The 18,968-nt window shown below is 38.0% G+C and overlaps 1 protein-coding gene across 1 annotated transcript; it reads left to right on the plus strand.

Moving 5' to 3' along the window:
- Positions 1-1,153: 1,153 nt before the first annotated feature.
- ptprc (protein tyrosine phosphatase receptor type C) lies at positions 1,154-18,384 on the plus strand. The gene is made up of 29 exons (XM_069724622.1): positions 1,154-4,810; positions 4,949-5,047; positions 5,247-5,273; positions 5,459-5,716; positions 5,829-6,053; positions 6,146-6,256; positions 6,578-6,718; positions 6,823-6,978; positions 7,072-7,242; positions 8,155-8,354; positions 8,454-8,514; positions 8,626-8,734; positions 10,199-10,236; positions 10,704-10,813; positions 11,041-11,131; positions 11,421-11,497; positions 11,706-11,742; positions 11,852-11,949; positions 12,296-12,421; positions 12,624-12,781; positions 13,388-13,523; positions 14,293-14,442; positions 14,690-14,780; positions 14,971-15,107; positions 15,385-15,519; positions 15,627-15,749; positions 15,873-16,033; positions 16,805-16,940; positions 17,674-18,384. The coding sequence occupies exons 1-29, from the start codon at positions 4,381-4,383 to the stop codon at positions 17,983-17,985; spliced, it is 4,104 nt and encodes a 1,367-aa protein (XP_069580723.1). The 5' UTR covers positions 1,154-4,380; the 3' UTR covers positions 17,986-18,384.
- The last annotated feature ends 584 nt before the right edge of the window (positions 18,385-18,968 follow it).

Below are 18,968 nucleotides of genomic sequence, written 5' to 3' on the forward strand. Positions count from 1 at the left end.
GGCTGTGGGTGTCGTATGATAAACATCTGTGTGTGTGCGTGTGCGTGTGCGCGGGTGTGCCTGCTAAGTCAGGCTCACCTTACTGCCTCTAGCATCACTCAGAGTTCTGCTACTGCTCAACATATCAAACATATTTTTTTATGTTTCTCTCTATTTTCAGCCAGACGTCTGCACACACGAGCAGAAATAAATCCATCACTCTATTTATTTCACTGTCATCTTTATCCTCAGTCAGGGTCAGCATTTGACATTTGATTCTAACATACAGTATTTCTCAGATAGTGTGTGAGGTGACTCATCATGGTTCACTGCATCAACAGTTTATTATTTTATATACATCTTGACTTTTCCATTGATCAACCATTATTTTACATATTAAAAGATTGACTAGTTACACAATAATCTAACACATTTCGTAAGTTAATTTACCAAAGTACTGTACTTAATTTTTATTGTACTATATACTTGCCATTCATTATATTACAGGTTGAAATACTGTTCTTTTTACTCTTCTACATTTTATGAGACGCAGTTAAAACTACAACGAGCCTACAAACACACACACATACAAACATGATGTTATGAATCAAATCTACCCAACAAATTATTTTTAATACTTAAATACTAGTGTACTTTAACTTAGATACACTTTTTGAGTATTTTTACATAGGGTTATTGCTACTCCCAGCGGAAGGATCTGAATATCTGACATATTAACATATAATAAAGGGCAGCTATGGCTATAATTAATGTTTATTGAATCTGTAAATATAAATCAAGTGTATATATGAATACCAATTCAGTTTCATTTGATTTTCTTTTATAATTTAACCAGGTAAACGTCTCTTTGAGTTTAAAACCTCTTTTTAAAGACAAAAATAAAGGACACTATTAAAATAGATATCAGACCCATTTTTGTCAAATGTTTTATGTTTCTGTATCTGTGGATAGACATATTAGATAGTTTGAAATTGATATTAAAATATGTCAAAAAAAACTTTCTCCCAACACACAAATGAGTCAGTCAGTGTTCAGTCCAAGTTCAAAACTCTGCATGTTCTTCTTTGCTTTTTTCCTCATTTTTGCAAAAGACTTAGAACAAACCGAAGGCCATTTCAGATGTAAAGGCCAAAGATTGCATACTGCCGTTTAACATGCCGCTTGCTCTGGCTGCAGCAGGACTGCAGTAGCTGTGTGATCAAAAAAGTTTGACCACTTCCGTGTTCCATTCTGAGTTGCCTTCATTTCCTGGCAGAGCGGAGCGGTGATGGTTGAGAAGGCTGAGACAGAGCACAAGTAAATGACTTGAGAATTTGTGAAAAAAAAAAAATGAAAAAAAAAGAGGAAGCTCAATGTGTAAAATGAAGAAGTGAGGTCAGAAATGTTAAGCATGCTGCATGATTAAAGTAGTTTCAGGGAGGAGGGGGTGATCTTGTCACAAAGCAGTGAACGCTGCTCACTCTGTGATGAATGCAAAACATGAAAGGAAAGAATAAGACAGATAAAAAAAAAAACGTGATAGAGAGCAAAAGCTATGATCTATGTATTAGTATATATAAGTGTCATTATGATACAACCTTCAAATAAATAGTTGTCATATCTGAAATATTCACGGTGTGCAAATGCACTAATTCAAACCAGTCACTACAAAACTAGCAACTGACACAATGAGTTTGTATATTGCAGTAAAATGTCACTGCAAAGAGCAAGCATGTCTGCTCAATACAGTGAAACTAGAATGCACCAAACCACATCCTGAGACTGAATGTTCACCTCATCATTCATCGCTCAGAGCTGTGATTATAAGGGATAATGCCATGATGTGTTTGGATGTAATGACAAAGTCAAAAGTTAAATTTCAGTCTTTAATTCTGTTTTACTTACTTTGTAAATTAATACAATGTCAAATACAGACTTTGAAAAGCCCCCCAAAATTTTTTTATATTACTGAAAAACTTCATACAACATAAAACATTATTTTAAACAATATTTGCTGTCACTTTGTGTTTTGTTTTGTTCAGAGTATGTTTGTCTATTTATGTCCAAACTTGTACGTTAGGGCTGGTTCGAGGTTTGAGTGCGAGGCAGGAAATAGCGGTTTACTCTCTGAAATAACAAGTGTGGCTCTTTGCCCCATTGTCATGGTAACCAGGTTGTGCAGCACTGCCTCATCCAGACACCGTCATCTGAAAACCGTCACTTTCCTCCTTTAACCAAATTATCCTTTGACGATGTTGTATTGATTAAACAGATGTCAATGGTTAAAGAAAATAATATTAAGAACACTTTAAATAAAATCACATGTTATTAATGTTTTGTTTCTTTTTTTCAGATTATATGCTTTATTCACTTTCATAAAAAAAAAAAAAATAAAAAAAAAAAGACTTGAAATTATTTACGCTTTTTTTCCCCATTTGTAATTTCAGGTCAGGATGGCACAACAGGTCAGTGACAATCTTTATGTAACTCAATATATAATGTTTAATTCCTATTGTATAGTAATATAAATTGTATTAATTATGCTTCCAGCTCTGCTTATATTGTGCCATAACTTCATAGCTTCAGCCTCACACTCTTTATACTGTCTCATCTCCTCATGACCACAGCAGCAACAAAGCAGCACCTTCTCCAAACTTTAATGAAATGAGAACAGTTGTCAAATGGAAACTGGTTCAATGCACGAAGAGACACAGAAATGTAATTTCTCACTCTTATTAAACAGTTTGATTGACAGCGGCTTCCATTTTAGTAATCTGTCTCAACCAAGGTTTTAATTGTAAACAACAAAAACAAAGTAAGAAAGTACAAAGTAAACTGCCTGTGGAAGTCTAACACGTATCTACATGATAAACAGGAGAATGACGTTCACATATTGCAACGTTCCCTAACACGTGGCTACACAGTTGTCCCTGTCCGCACACATTTATGTACAATTATCAATTTCATTACAGTTTGTTTTCATTTCATAAAAGGTTTCTGTGCCAAAGCAGTATGAAATACTTGTGCTCATATAGTGTGCAATTAATTTTTATTGCCGATTTTCACTCGCGTTCAAGTCCAGTGCAGGAAGTTGTCTCAAATTCACAGACTGCACGAGGAGGAAAAGCCTCTTTTTCCATTCATCTCTTCACTGACTTGCTTTTAAGCTGAGCTACGCAAACTAGCAATAACTTTCTGCACAACTCCAGCTACATGATTTCAGGGTTCAAGAATGTATTCATGTTTTTTCTTCCTGTCTAATTTGTCTTAAGTGCGGGTAAAGTAAGTCTGAGTTAAGGACAAAGCCACATGTCTTCTGTTGTAATGCTATTTAGATGTATTTGATCACATGTAGGGAAACCTCCACCTCAGACACAGGTAGTCCGGAGAAGTTATAGCATAACAGTAAAGTCCAGTACACATTTATTTGTATAGCAAAAGTTGAACAAAGTTCTGCAAAAAATCAAACGGCATTAAAACAATCAAATAGACTTGAATCCTTTTAAGGCACAAGAGACAAAACAAGCATTTAAAACTAAATGAAGGAAATTGGGGGGGGGGGGGAGATGAAGCAAAAACAGACATAGAAAGATGTAAGAGGAGTAAATAATCAAGAACAATAACAATAGTGATAAATTAGTTCAAAATAAAAATAGACTTAATCTGGAAAAGCCAAAGTAAATAAATATGTTTTAAATTGGAGCCACTGAAAGCTGCTGGTCCAATGACCTGAGCAGGCGATGAGTATTACGGTAGCCGCTCTGCGGACTGTCATTCAAATTTTTAATAAGATTCAAGTAAGTCATTGGTTATCCAGCCAGTGAAACATAAATCCCACTGTCATATCTCCTTGTAGTGCACTGCAGTCATCAGTGATTCAAAAAGAATCCATTTGAACGTGGTATTTTCTGGGAAACATGTCTCGGTAAATTTATTGCCATTTTATCCACTGACTGAATGAACTGTTAATTTTTTTTCTCATGTTTAATTTGAGGAGGTTTTAGAGACGAGTTTAAGATTGTCATCACAGTTTAAGTCAAACGTGCTTTTCAGTGTTCAAGCTTCCATTTCCTCAGCTCTGATTTGATATGAATTGTTTGACTATACAACGTTTTTAACTAAGCAAAACTATGCCAGGATACGTATTGCCTCAACATTATGCTAACAATATTAAGGCAACCCTCAGGCAATGTACAAAGAACAGGAAGTATTTTGATTATCAACTTAACCTGATTCTTTCTCCAGTACTGAACACATCCAGCTGAAGACTGTTTTAGCTCCTCCGAATTAAAAATGTGCTCTTCGCAGGTTGCACTACAGTTTTTTTTTTTTTTTAAAAGAGGGGAATAACGGATAAGTAGCAGCATCGTCTCATCTTTGAAATAAGAGGGAACAGGATTTATGCAGTCATCCTCGAGGAAAAATGCTACACGTGGCACCTTTTCATGTTGTTGGAGCATTGTGATATTGTGTTGTTGTTGTTGTGTTTTTATTTTTCTTGGATATACTGATGTTTCAGTCTCCTTACATCCACACATCAACTCAAATTTCACTTTATCTCCAGTAACCAGCCGGTCTGCCACCTCACCTCCACACATCTCAACCAACACAACCGCCCCCTCTCCTCCACGCACCTCAACCAACACAGCCGCCCCCTCTCCTCCACGCACCTCAACCAACACAGCCGCCCCCTCTCCTCCACGCACCTCAACCAACACAGCCGCCCCCTCTCCTCCACGCACCTCAACCAACACAGCCGCCCCCTCTCCTCCACTCACCTTGCAATCTACAACCTCAAACTCTCAGACAACCATACAAACCAACAGCTCTGGTAACGTATTCAGCCTCAGTTTACAGTGTTATGATCGGCATTAGTGGAACATTTAGCACAATGATGAAATCCTGAAATGTTAGTTAAGACGCATATCAGGTAAGACTGTTGACGTCCAGCATGCTCTCCAACCTGCAGCCTCAAACGAGTCCTCACCCACACCCACTTCCACTCCATTCAACCAGACCTTACTTCCAGTCATTCCTTCCAACACCACAGTGACATCTGCCAGCACAGGTTGGAATTACTCTCATTTATCTATGACATTATGATAAAGATTGTGTTATTTATGAGTCTAGAAAATGGACACTAGCACTGCTGAGATACAATCACAGGTACTGTGTCTTTAAGGTGCTTTGAAATAATATTGACTCGTGTTGCATATCATATATTAATGTTTTGTTATTTTCTCATCTCTCTTAAATGTGTCCTCCAGCCCTCCAACCAACCTCCGCACCTCCGTGTGAGTATCAGATTAAAAGAAACGTGTTGTGGCTGAAAACACTTGTTGCGTGAAAGTATCTTTTTACCACGAGTGTACAAAATGTTTCTTCATCAACATGAACAAAATGTTTGAGATTAAAAAAATGTCATCAGGTGGTTTACATGAACTACAAGATTTAATAATTATGTTGATTTTGTGTGCAGGTTCCTACGATGTTAAAAACATCAAGTTTGGCTTCTCGATTACGATGACGATCCTCAACAATGATACCTACACCATAAATGTTAAGGAACGCAAACAAACAAACTCGGGAAAGACATCTCCAACGTTCTCCAATGGCACAACACATGACATCAAACATCTGAAGCCCTGCACTGATTATGAGCTTGCATTTATTAACAGTGCTGGTCAAGAAATAGTCTGTACCGGCAATAGAACGACATTTACCACAGATCAAATACGTGAGTAAAACTAATTAATGCTGTTGTGTTTTGCATATTACTGTCTTTTAATTTAAGAAATGACACTGTAAAGAAATCAGAGAGACATTTCTGCATCACTTGTGTATTTCAGAGGAAGGGGACATTAAAAATGTCAGCTACAGCCATGGACAGGTTTGCTACCACAGTGACTGGAACACCAACTCTTTACTACATAATGCTACAGCTAAGCCAAAAGACCATGGTGAAGAACTCTGTGTCAAATATGATACCAAGGACATTTGCTCTAATTTTACATTTTTCAGTTCAAAAATATGTATGAACAGTTCCTTCCACCGCAACATAAGCATCCCTCTTGGTATGTACAGAAGGGTCTACTTTTATTTTGAAATTAATCTGCTTTAGCCATAATTTAATTTCTAGGTTTAATGTTTTCCACATATTTCTTAGATTCACATGACATCAAACAGAGACTGAGTTCTGACCGACTTCCTACACAAATCAACGCAACGTTCCCTCCAAATTGTAAACATCACACCGCTGAGAACTACACCTGTTCAGGTGAGTGGAAAGAATAAAAGTAGAGAGACTTTGACTTTGACTCTAATAGGAAGGTTTACATGCAAATGAGTTCAGATGCTCACATGGCAGTAAAACAGTGAACAATGATGAAAATCAATTTGTCATAAAACTGAAGCATGTACTGTCTTTGGGTAAAAAGGAGTGAGGTATCACTTTGTGTTCTCTGTGAATCTCCTCTGAATATTTTGTTTTCTCTGAATGTGTCCAAATATGAACCTAAACCGAAAATATATACAGTATGTTCATAAGCACTGAAGTACAAATAACAGACGATATTATAATTTCGTTATGTCTCCTCAGAAATTGGCAAAGGCAGTGTCTCCAGACTGTCTGTACATAAGCTGAAGCCCTTCACAGACTACAGCTGCACTAGTCTGATCAAGGAAAACAACGTCTCCACTAATCAGACGACTCCAGCCATCGAAGTCAGGATTGATTGTGGTAGGTTGATATTTACATCAGTAGAATTAAATCTTTTATCATCACTTGAAACATATTAACAGGTACTGGATTCATTGTTACTGATGTCTCTTTTGTACCTACAGATTTTAATATAACCAACATAAAGAATACCACAACCAATACTTCCATTTCTCTTAAATGGGAAACAACCAGTGAGAAGTGTGGAGGCGTCCCGGCCAATCTCGATGAGCTCTCTTATGAGTGCAGTTGTACGGGTGACAAACACGTTCTGAAAACAGGTGAAAGTTCTTTACATTCATTGTACTTGTGGGCACCTTTTACAGCCTTTTGTAAGGCTATTTGGATAATAACAATGGTGTTTGAATTTTCAGCGAGCCTACCTGTTACGAATCTGTTACAACCTACTGAGGGAACGTGTAACATTACTGGACTGACGCCATTCACTAGCTACAAATGTGAAATCAATCCCACCTACAAGAACGTGACTGTGGCTGTGGCTGTTAAACACACAAATAACATAACAACGAAAACCGATGTAGGAAGTAAGTGACAAAACCAAATGTCTTTTGTGGAAAAATTACAGCACCCATCTTCATAATGACAAATATCAGTTAGTTAAAATAACTTTATCGACGTCAACGTGAACATTATTAGAAAACACTGAAGACCAAACATATGTGGAGAGAACTGATACTTTTTTTAATCTTGTCTTTTTTTTTAACAAACTAATATAAATTCGGATGATCAGAGAGCACACAATTCCCCTATACATATACATTACAGGGAACATTTAAACATTTCTCTAATCAGTAGTAAATCACAGTAATCATAAACTTTATATCCTAACATCAAGGTGCTCATTGTCAGTGTTATTCTGTGTGACTGAGCAGAAGTTTACCAGCCTCAGTCAGCTCTGATATTATTAGTCCGAGGCACCAGTATTAACCTTTTGGTGTATACAGTATAAAAAGCAACAAGCTGATTAATTAGATGAGCACTTTTCTCAGACACTGTTTAAAGAGGGAATTCATAAATTCAAGAAATATAGATCAGAAAATTAAATGGTTCTCCTTATCATACTGAACCTCAAAAGTTTCTTGCTTTTAAACTCACAATTTCCCGTTTTGTGATGGCTGTTTATTATGAATATGTTTAAATAAAGTCCAAACTTCAGAGCAGCACCATAAAGACAAATTAACAATTAAAAGCGTTATCAGTAATCTCATAGACACGTGAATAATTTCATTTTCTTGTCTTTTTAATACGATTTTAGGCTTATTTTGAATTGTTTTCAAATTGCCAATATAATTATCTTTTTTTATTTGTATCAATATTGATTCACATGACAACCAATACAGCAAGTATTGAAGCTGCTGTTTTTATCAAACTAAAATACCTCTATAACTGCATGTGTTAAAAAATGATGGCATCTTTTAATTTCCATTCTCTTACAGCTCCAACCGGAAGTCCCGCTGTGACAGTGACTGTTACACAGAATAATGTGATTGCGGTAACCTGTCAATATCCATCTGATAAATTTCATGGACATGACAATAAATACAAAGCACGTCTTAATAGTGGTAAAGAACGTACAAAGGATAAGTGCGATTTTGAATTCAAAGACCTGAGCTACTTAACGACCTACACAGTGGAGGTTTGTATAATCATTCTTTTTAGTTTCACAAGAATATCATTATTTTATTCCTCAAATTTCTGTGTTCTGAGTGCTTTGATTCCTGATTTGTCTTTACAGGTGGCTGCTTTCAATGGAAAATTCTCGAGCGGAACCACAACAAAAAAAGTTTCCACTCTCTGTAGGCCTCTTTGATGATTTATTGATCAAACAAATTGCTCAAATTTATTTCACAAATACTTTACACACAAATTTCTTTTCATATTTTATCTACTTTTTCATCATTTTACAGACAATGACAAAGCTGTCGTTGGATTTCTGGTCTTCCTCATCATCCTCACCTCTGTAGCTCTGCTTTGGGTCGGCTATAAGATCTACATTTTGAAACGCAGAAATTCCCAGTAAGGATCCTTCTGTTATCTCCTGCAGTAGTTTGAACTGACATACTGCTTCTGTTTTTTTCTTTATTTTGTATATCACATTGCAGACATTCCTGTTGCATTTAAATTACATTTTAAACATCATTACTGTTATTAAACTCTTCGTGCAGACCCTCTCACTCCTTCCTGTATTCTAAATGTAGTATCTATGTAACACACTAGATTTCCTGTGTTAAGTTCAGGACTGTCTTTAGGTCGCTCTGGGAGTGAATGAAACATGGCAAATGTTTGCAGTTTAAAACAAGGAACTGAACTGCAATTTATTATAGTTATTAACACACACAGAAAATCAAGGGAACAACATAAAAGAAAAATAACAAATTCAAATAATAACCCCAATACCGGTATTTCTCTCAGTCAGTCAGTTTCAGTCTCTTGTCTTTCAGTCTACTACCCCGGTAGTGTACGTCTGGAGGCTCTCAGACTAACTCTTACCTGAATCTTCTTGCTCGTCGGTGCTCCGGCAGGAGAATCCAAGAAGACCAAATGCAGCTTCACCCACGGTGAAGATGATCAGGGGTCGCAGGGTCACTCAGCTCCAGTGCTCTGTGGAGGTTTCTGGGGATCGCTGTCTCCATCACAGATCCATACAAAAAAAAAAAAAAAAATCTGCATGCAGCAGAATTGAATACGATGTCAGTACTATAATTTCTAAACTCTATTGTTGGTGTAACAGTAAATGACCAGTAAAATAGTATTACACACACACACACATATATATATAATATTCACTATGGTCAATATTAACATACCAACATATTTCACACACACATGTACTCATGTCTCAGTGACATATATCACTTATACCTAACAGGCATTATTTAAACGTCCAACGTTACTAAGCAACACAGTCAACAGCTGTTCTCAATCTGACCGTTTACTTTTGGCGCCAAAACAAGAACATGACGTCATCGTTCCCGCTCGGTTCAACAGGTCCCGACGCATTAACCCCCAGCGCTTAACTAGCCCCGTCGGTCACATGTAGCTCCACAATCACAGATATCAACCACGTAAAATAATATTCATCAACAATTTAATATTTATCTCCGACTGGTTTTTTTCTGTTCTCTCCTGATCGGTATCTTTAGCCCAACTAAACAACTGTCCTCCTTTGTAGCTCTACAGCAACGGCTAACTCTTAGCAACGCATTCGTCACTCACCGGAGATTCTTCTCAGACTTAAAGAAACTTTTTCCTTCGGAGTCGGTCTGGTTAACGATCAAATAAATAAAGATCCTCAAAAGCAGAGAGCAAAAATCAACCAAATGAGATTCTTCATGGTGTCGCTCATGACGCTGCTGTTTCCTTGGAGACATAAAGGGTCGTCTCCCGGGAGAAGGCTTTGATCTCCCGACGTGCACCACAGCGCCCCTCTGGCGAACGTCGGTATTGCATGTTTGAGTAATTATTTGTTTTTCTTTGCAGTGACCTGAGTGAAAACATAATGCTTATTTCAAATGCAAGTGAGTAGATGTTAACAGTACACTTTACCTTTTACTGATTCTTCCTTTCTTGGTTATTATATTTTTTTTATGATGGATATTTGCATTGCTTTTACTTCATCCTTCACATTCTTTGTGTATTGCGGCTTTGAGGTAGTGCAGTATTATTACTTACATATGAGTGAGTCCTCTATTCTCCAATCCTTTCCCACCCTGTTAACACAATCTCACACTCTAAACTTCAGTTTTAACTTCTCGGTATTGCTGTATGTCTCGAGTGTATCCAAAAGTCACTGTGATTATTGAATGATTGAAGTTTAATTAAATAGAAATGATTGTGTCATGCTGTCATTTGGATTGATGGCTATAATTAATTTCCATTATATAGTATTACATTGTTTACTGGGTATAACATACTGTTAGATGTAAGTTGCAGAGTTTTCTGTTTATGTTTTAAATGTTTCTCATATGTTGACTGACTGTTGTAGATGATGAAGAAAACCTGATGCCTGTTGAGCCCATCGCAGCGGATGCCTTGCTGGAATCCTACAAGAGGAAGCTCGCTGATGAGGCAAGACTCTTCCTGGCTGAGTTTCAGGTAAATTCACTCCTGTTATTGTAATCATTATTAATTTTTATCATCATCATTATTATTATTTGTATTCATTTGTTTTATAATGTTCACAACAGACAGATGACATATAACAAAAGGCTAGACTTGTACACACAAGGTTTGATGTGTGTTGAAGGGCCTTGGTCAGTTACACGGTAGAAAGTGTGTAAATATTTGTTGACACAAATGACACAGATTGTTTTCGCTTCTAGAGCATTCCCAGAATTTTCTCACGACACTCTGTGAAAGAGGCCAAAAAATCCTGCAATGTTCCCAAGAACCGCTACGTGGACATCCTGCCCTGTGAGTAGGCGTCTGTTCAACAACACGTGAACCCTTTTACACACTATGAAAAAGATAAAAGCACTGAGCAGACGTGTGTTATCATTAAAATCAACCATTACATCCTATTATAAGTCAATTTACCTTGTATATGAGGTTAGGTAGTTACAGTATAAACTGAAATATAGGTGTTATTAAACAGCTTCTTAATTAGGTTTCCAGAAAATGTACGCACACTTGATTTGTAAGGATGTTTACGGTTTTTAAGATGTCCTCTGGGATTTATTTTTCTTTCTCTGTCTCAAACTAGACGATTATAACCGTGTCCAGCTGACCACAGGAAATGGAGAGGCTGGATGTGACTATATCAACGCCAGCTTCATTGATGTACGTAAAACACCCAAATTACGCTGTTTTTACAAATACGAATATTATTATTAACCTTCATACAAATATTAAAACAAATGCAAGGACAATCGTGTTAGTGACATATCTTCGACCTCATTTAACGTCAAAGCTTTTTAAGGACACAATGATCATGACTTCTCTATGACAAAACACATTCAATTCATCATCACTTCTTTACCACCTGCAGGGGTTCAAGGAATCCAAAAAGTACATTGCAGCTCAAGGTAAAGTCATGCTCTCATACTCTGTACACACCGTTTGTATTACAGGACAGACTGTTTACGATGTGTGTGTGCGTGTGCGTGTGTGTGCGTGTGTGTGTGCGTTTTGTAGGGCCGAAGGATGAAACTGTAAGTGATTTCTGGAGGATGGTCTGGGAGCAGCAGTCCTCCATAATCGTCATGGTAACACGCTGTGAAGAGGGAAACAGGGTGAGAACACCCCGTTTGTTGTCAGTGGTGATACACCGTTGTTACAGAGTAAATGAAAATGATTATCTGTGTGACAGCATAGAGAGATAATTTTTTTTACCATAAATGACTGCCAGTCACATCATACCTGCAAATACAGACACATGTACACACTGTGATCTAATGTTCTTGGAGAATGTCATCTCCTTTTCTTTTTTTTTTTTATCTGCACTGTGTTCTGTTAAACTGCATCAGCTGCATATTTGATTCCTTTGGTTAAAGTGCTCAATCTTAATTTTTAATGTGTTACTGATTTGCGAAACCTGGTTGTCACTCCTGCTGTCTCCTCTCACCTGTTGTTTCGCAGGTCAAGTGTGCACAGTACTGGCCATCTCTAGACCGAGAGACGGAGATCTTTGAGGAATTTATAGTGAAGCTGAACTCAGAGGAAGACTGTCCGGATTACACCATCCGCCGTCTCAGCCTAACTAATGTGAGTCTCTTCTAAAACTTAATAATGAAAAGGTAAATTTTGACATCAGGCCACACTCACAGTTTTGGTTTTAACTTCACTATCTGTATGCATGTGTGTCTGCGTAAAAGGTGAGGCCAGCATGTCTGTCAGTCTTCCTCTCAACTAATAGACTTAATGGATAGTGTTTTTACAGTCTTTGTGTTTGTATAACCGTCTGCAGAAGAGGGAGAAGAACTCTGAGAGAGAGGTGACACACATCCAGTTCATGAGTTGGCCAGACCATGGCGTCCCAGGAGACCCAAACCTCCTCCTGAAACTGAGGCAGCGTGTCAACAGTTTCAAGAATTTATTCAGCGGCCCCATCGTTGTTCACTGCAGGTATGTCAAAGGTCAAACTCTGGGGTCAGTTAACCTACATTTCAGGGAGTTCAAAATATAATTTGGAAGATATCTTGTAGTTTCCCACTGTGTCCACTCCACTTCCATTCTTCAAGGCATCTCGTTCTTATGATCAAAACCTCTTTGGTTGAGTGTTCATTCTGTATATTTGTTTATCTTTATATGTCTATCTATACAGTATGGATTTTTGCTGCTATTTCTACAATCTAGTTGCTTAACTTCATGTTAATGCTGTACTTATACATACTGTGTAGCAGAAATTGGCAAATATTTGATAAGTTAACTTTTTTTCTGCTAATGACCAGCATCTTGTGACCATTTCGGGCCCACAGTAGGCCTTTTCATGTCTTTTTTTTAGGCACAACTGCTTTCCCTGACAAGCTCCTTAAGGTTTCCACAGTTGCTTTATTGTGATAAAAACAGATTTAAAACTGTCATTGGGGAAGTTGGAGACTCGTCAGGCCACTTCTCTTCTCTGTCTGCTTCTGTATTAATTCTCCAGTGCAACTTTATATGTGACCGGATACGTGACAGATAAATGACAGAAAGATACAAAAACACAATCTATCATTCTCCCTTGTGTAGCGCGGGTGTCGGCAGGACGGGCACCTACATCGGCATCGATGCCATGATGGAGGGTCTGGAGGCAGAGGGCAGAATGGACATCTATGGTTACGTAGTCAAACTCCGCAGGCAGAGATGTCTCATGGTTCAAGTGGAGGTAAAATATCAACTGAGATCATGTTTCAGATACCGTGTATGTACGTGCCTGTGTGGGTGTCTGATCAGAATCAGAGTTGAGTTTATTGAATATTATGATCAATACCAGGAATTTAACCCCAGTTCTCATCTGTTTTTATTGTGATTACGCACAAGGCAAAGAAGAAACAGGATGCAAATGAACATAAACAGTAAAACAAAAATAATAAACCTAACCAACAGAATAAACAGCTATTCTGTGATACAAATTGGTAGAAAAAAAATAATTAAATTGACAACACCTAAACAAGTATACATGTACATGGTGAATACAGGACTGATAACTAAACTGTACACGTAGAGCAGAGGAATATGTCTGGGCAGTATATATACATATGTTAAAATATGTGCAACTATTACACAAAACATTCAGATTGTGTTACACCATAGTATCATATGTACTTTGTAATATTTAAGCTCTCTCGCATCTACCAGAAGGAGGAACCCAAAGCATTATATTCATGCTTATTTAATATCTTCATTGATTCAGATGTTTGTATTTTGATTGCACAACATATTAACAAAGCTAACTTTTTTTGTGTCTAAAGAGGTTAATATAACACATAGACAGTAGTTGCTGCATTTACACTGAGGCAATCACAAAGTAGAAGGAAGGGCCAAGTACTTAGATAAGTTAAAGGGAGAAAACTGAGAAGTGCACGGTGCAGTTTGTCTTTTGTGTCAATGCTTATCCTTTGTGTATTAAGATAAGGTCATGTGTCCTCCTTTAGGCCCAGTACATCCTGATCCACCAGGCCCTGCTGGAGCACAACCAGTTTGGAGAGACAGAGACCACTCTGTCGGAGCTCCACAGCACACTGAACACGCTCAAACAGAGAAGCTCAAGCAATGAACCCACCTTAATGGAGGATGAGTTTGAGGTATTATTTATTATATTATTTGTTAAATATTTAGTCATATAGAAAGCAATGTGGGGAGCTGAAGGAATTTTCTGGCACAGTAATGTAAATCACCTAAAAACATCTCTCCTAAATAATCACCATCATTAAAAAGTTATCATTGGCTTTTCTACCTCCCTTTTCCTTCCTCTACTTCATATGGAAGAAATTCCAGACCTTAATTTATCGTGGTCAATTTTTTAATCGTGAAAAATTATTGTCAATTCAGAGACTGCCCACCTTTAAAAACTGGAGGACGTTCAACACCGGGATCACAGAGGAAAACAAGAAGAAGAACCGCTCTTCATCTGTCATCCCATGTCAGTATCCGCAACAACATGTGTGCGTGTGTGTGTGTGTGTGTGTGTGTGTGTGTGTGTGTGTGTGTGTGTGTGTGTGTGTGTGTGTGTGTGTGTGTGTGTGTGTGTGTGTGTGTGTGTGTGTGTGTGTGCACTATTATACACTTCACTCATGTTTATATGAGATTAAATGTGTTCCTGCCACCCTAAGATGACTACAACCGAGTGTTGCTGAAGATGGATGAAGGACGCAGTCAAGACAGCGACAACAATGAAGATGATGAGGAGGAGTCATCAGATGAAGAGGATGAAGATTCCACTAAATACATCAATGCCTCCCACATTGATGTGTGTTATCTATTGACACGTATTTTTATTCATTTACAAACCTGTTTCTGGATAAAACTGACAAAAACAAGTGTTTTTTTATTTATTTATTCACAACAAACTGTGTTCCTGTTACCATTGTTGCTATGGTAGCAGGTGTTAATTCAGAAACTCTAAATTAATCCTCATATATTATGCAGCAAGTTGAATTTCAAAACAAATATGAATTAAATGCAACTCATCCTATTTGTTTGGGTTGTGTACAACAATAGATGTATGTGTTTTCTTGCCCACGCAGGGGTACTGGGGCCCTCGCGCCTTCATCGCAGCACAAACTCCTCTGCCAGACACAGTGGCTGACTTCTGGTTGATGGTTTACCAGAAGAAAGCATCTGCTATCGTCATGCTCTCAGACTGCAGTGAGGGAGATAAGGTACACAAAGCACAATGCACTTACACTACAATAATATATACTTACATGTGGCACACTCTGTGTATGTGTATGGTAAACTTTCTCCTTGTGATTTTTCTCACTGACAGGAGCCTGACTCGGTGTACTGGGGTAAAGACAAGAAAACGTTCGGGGACATTGAGGTGGAGGTGGCGAGCACAGACACCTCCCCAACTTTCATTAGCCGCAACATGCTGATCCGTCATGTCAAGGTAAAACACCCATTTAGCCACTGTAACACTGTAAGTCTGTTTCATTTCTGTATTCACTCTGTGAAGTGAATGATCTGTTCAACATCATGAGCTGTTTTAAATCATCTCAACTTCTGTCAACAGAGGAAAGAGAGTCGGCCGGTGAAACACTTCCAGTTCCTGAAGTGGGAGAGCGGAGAGCTGCCGGAGAATTCTCAAGATCTCACAGATACGATCAAGGACATTAAGCACAGATGTACCAGCAGCAAATCACAGAAGGGCATACCCGTTGTGGTCCACTGCAAGTAAGACAACCTCACAGAAAACGACCTGATCTTAGAGAGACGGTGTGTAACACAACAACATTTTTTTTTTTTAATAAGGATGACTCTTTTCTCAGAGCGTTCACAGCTTAGTTCCAAGCTTGTATTATCTTTTAAAACAAACTACCTCCACGCCTCTTTGAGTTTCAGGGCAGATTCAAGTAATGATGATGTCAGATTAAACTGGTCTGATATCTCTCAAACTTACACTTAAGGATGCTCTCAAGAGCCAATTTAGGATTGAAAATGTATTTGCTGAAAGTATGAGGTAACACACCTTTCCAGCTACTACTTCCTTCTTACAGAAAAAGGAACATTAAAGAGCAGCTCTCAGCTGATCGCATGATTAATCAAATAGGAACAGCGAATCAATGAAATGGATCTAACCCCAATGTTTATTCTTTGAGGAAAGTATGACTAAAATTTTTTGTTCATTTTATTTCTATGAAGTCCCTAAATATATTCTTCAGATATTTGAGAACAGCAGATAAATATTTATTTACATTATATAATTATGTATGAAATAAGTAACCTGGCTGAAATGGAAACAAAAGGAAATTCGATAAGGACAGAAATTCTACCGTTTGTATTTATCAAGTTAAAAGTCAAGTGAAAATGATTCTCTGAGCAGGTTATACAGACCTTGTATGCTGCAGCCTTCGATGACCTGGAAAAGACACAGCTACAAGAATGGATGGAGAGAATGACTACGTCCGTATCATAACCTTTTATGTGTGTGCTCCACCTCCTCAGCGATGGCTCGTCCCGTTCAGGGATTTTCTTCGCGCTGTGGAAGCTGCTGGACAGCGCTCAGACAGAGAAGCTGCTGGACGTTTTCCAGGTGGTCAAAACTCTGCGCAAGGAGAGACAGGGCATGATCTCCAGCCTGGTGAGAGAGCACTTACAGTTTCACTGCTTCAACATTTCCAACAGCGTTTAAAGAATGAAAAATACCACAGGACTTGACTGGTCTGGCGATTTTCAGCAAAGATTGCCATAGAGAGATTATGCTTCTAGCACTTCTTTAGTATTTAGGTTTATTGTGGTAGTTTGTACTAAGAGATTAAGATTTTACATCAACAGCACCTTACTCTAGCTCACTTTAATTGATTAAATTAATTTTTTCTTATAATGCTCTTTTAAAAGAGTTAAAAGGAAAGGCAGATTATACTCTGTGTTTCTGTTAATGCCATAAAATCCTTCCAAAAAATGTCCTCTCACAGTACTTTCTTACCCTTTCTACTGCTCCCTTACCAAAGCTCATTAGTTCCTACTGAAGATTCAAAAGCAGCTTAATAATGTAAAAAAAAAAAAAAATGAGGAAGAGTTGAAATAGTTTTTGGACAACAGTCCAGGTCTATGGCACATGAATCACCTTGTATAACAACATCTGGCTACACATGCATTAATATAGGATTATTTCAGCGTATGTGCAGTGTTTTCAGTTCAGAAAGAGAAATGCAGATGTCACTGGATTCATGGTTTAAAGCTTGTGCTATCATTTTTGTTGACTTAAGAGAATGTGCAAGAGTGACTACAATCACAGGTTTCCTCTTAGAGCCTCAAGTATAGCAATAGCTATATATTTTCTGTCCTCTTGAATCTGTCTTTGTTTCATACAGGAGCACTACCAGTTCTTATACAACGCTCTGGAGGGCGTTTTTCCCGCACAGAACGGGGAAGTGAAACCGGTTGAGGCCTCTGCAGCCGACTCAGTCCAGATAGTGAATGAAACCAAAGCAGCAGAGCAGCCAGCAGAGAAGGCTGAGCAGCCAGCCAGCACTACCAGTAATGACCAGCAGGGGGCAGCAGATAGCGCTCCTCTGGTGGCTGATGGAGGGAAGGAAGACAAAGTAGAGGCGCCTGTAAAAGGGCCCGGTGTCCCCCCTGAGACAACGCCACTGGAGGACACCACTGTCACTGTGGAGGTTTGAGCAGGTTCATGGCTGTGCCTTTTATCTCTGGGAATAAACGCTTCAGTTGAATGCTTTTTGAAATTACTTCATGAATGTATAACATTGTAAAGCTGTTGTTGTCTTTAACTTTTGTAAAGAAATTGATCAAATATTTTGTGAAAAGTTACAAAAATATGATTAAGTTCAAATATTTTCATAGGAAATATGTAAGAATGCTAATAATAATTTCTTTGAGAAAAGTTTCCTGCTGTCATCAAACTAGAGGCCTTGGATTTACTGTATACTGAGACATCTAAGAACTCAATTTTAATTATAAGTGGATAAGTTGCTGGTTTATAGCCTGCTCTATGTTTGTGTTCAGTTGAATTTTGTTAATGTATTGTTTCATTGCTAAATAAACAGATGCTTTGGTATACATTTATATACATCTGGTATATATATCGGAATAATTTAGTTGTTAAGTTCTAAATTTGTTACGTGGCACTGTGCCTTTTCATTAAAAGAGACTTACTATAGGATTTTCATTTATTTAGAGTTCTTCCTTATTGTCATCAGCTTTAATAGGCTGGATTTATCCATTACATATTTTAGGACCAAAGAGGACTAAATAAATTAGGACTAAATAAACTACTATTTATTAGGAGCAAATGGGTTGCCACGTTAACGCATTTATTTTTTTCCATTTTTTTGTTTTGAGTATTTCACTTGAGCGATTTCTGTGCTCATTTTGGACGGCATGGTGCGCTCAGCTCCCGGCCATCACAGGTCCTTTCTTGGAGTTTGTACGTTTTTCTGTGCAAAAGTACTGCAGTTGGTCGCCGGGCGCTGCAATGTGGAGCCACCCACTGATTTTTGTGGGGGGGTACATGGGACCGGTCAGAATGCAGAGGATCAGTTTCCTCGATAGAGTATGATCTATAAAGTCCTTCAAATAATAAATATAGTATTTCCTCGCCAATGAGAATGAAGCAATATTTGAAGTAGAGGGGCACTCTATGACA

The sequence above is a fragment of the Brachyistius frenatus genome, unplaced genomic scaffold, assembly GCF_029030835.1.
Source record: "Brachyistius frenatus isolate BFR_SWC_R1_liver_20210118 unplaced genomic scaffold, ASM2903083v1 Contig_385, whole genome shotgun sequence".
Taxonomy (NCBI): domain Eukaryota; kingdom Metazoa; phylum Chordata; class Actinopteri; family Embiotocidae; genus Brachyistius; species Brachyistius frenatus.

Excerpts from the sequence above, each read along its gene's own strand:
- ptprc (XM_069724622.1), top strand. The coding sequence starts at position 4,381 with ATGCAGTCATCCTCGAGGAAAAATGCTACACGTGGCACCTTTTCATGT. Across the intron at positions 8,355-8,453 it reads TAACGACCTACACAGTGGAG|GTGGCTGCTTTCAATGGAAA; the intron begins GTTTGTATAATC and ends TTGTCTTTACAG. Across the intron at positions 12,422-12,623 it reads GCCGTCTCAGCCTAACTAAT|AAGAGGGAGAAGAACTCTGA; the intron begins GTGAGTCTCTTC and ends AACCGTCTGCAG.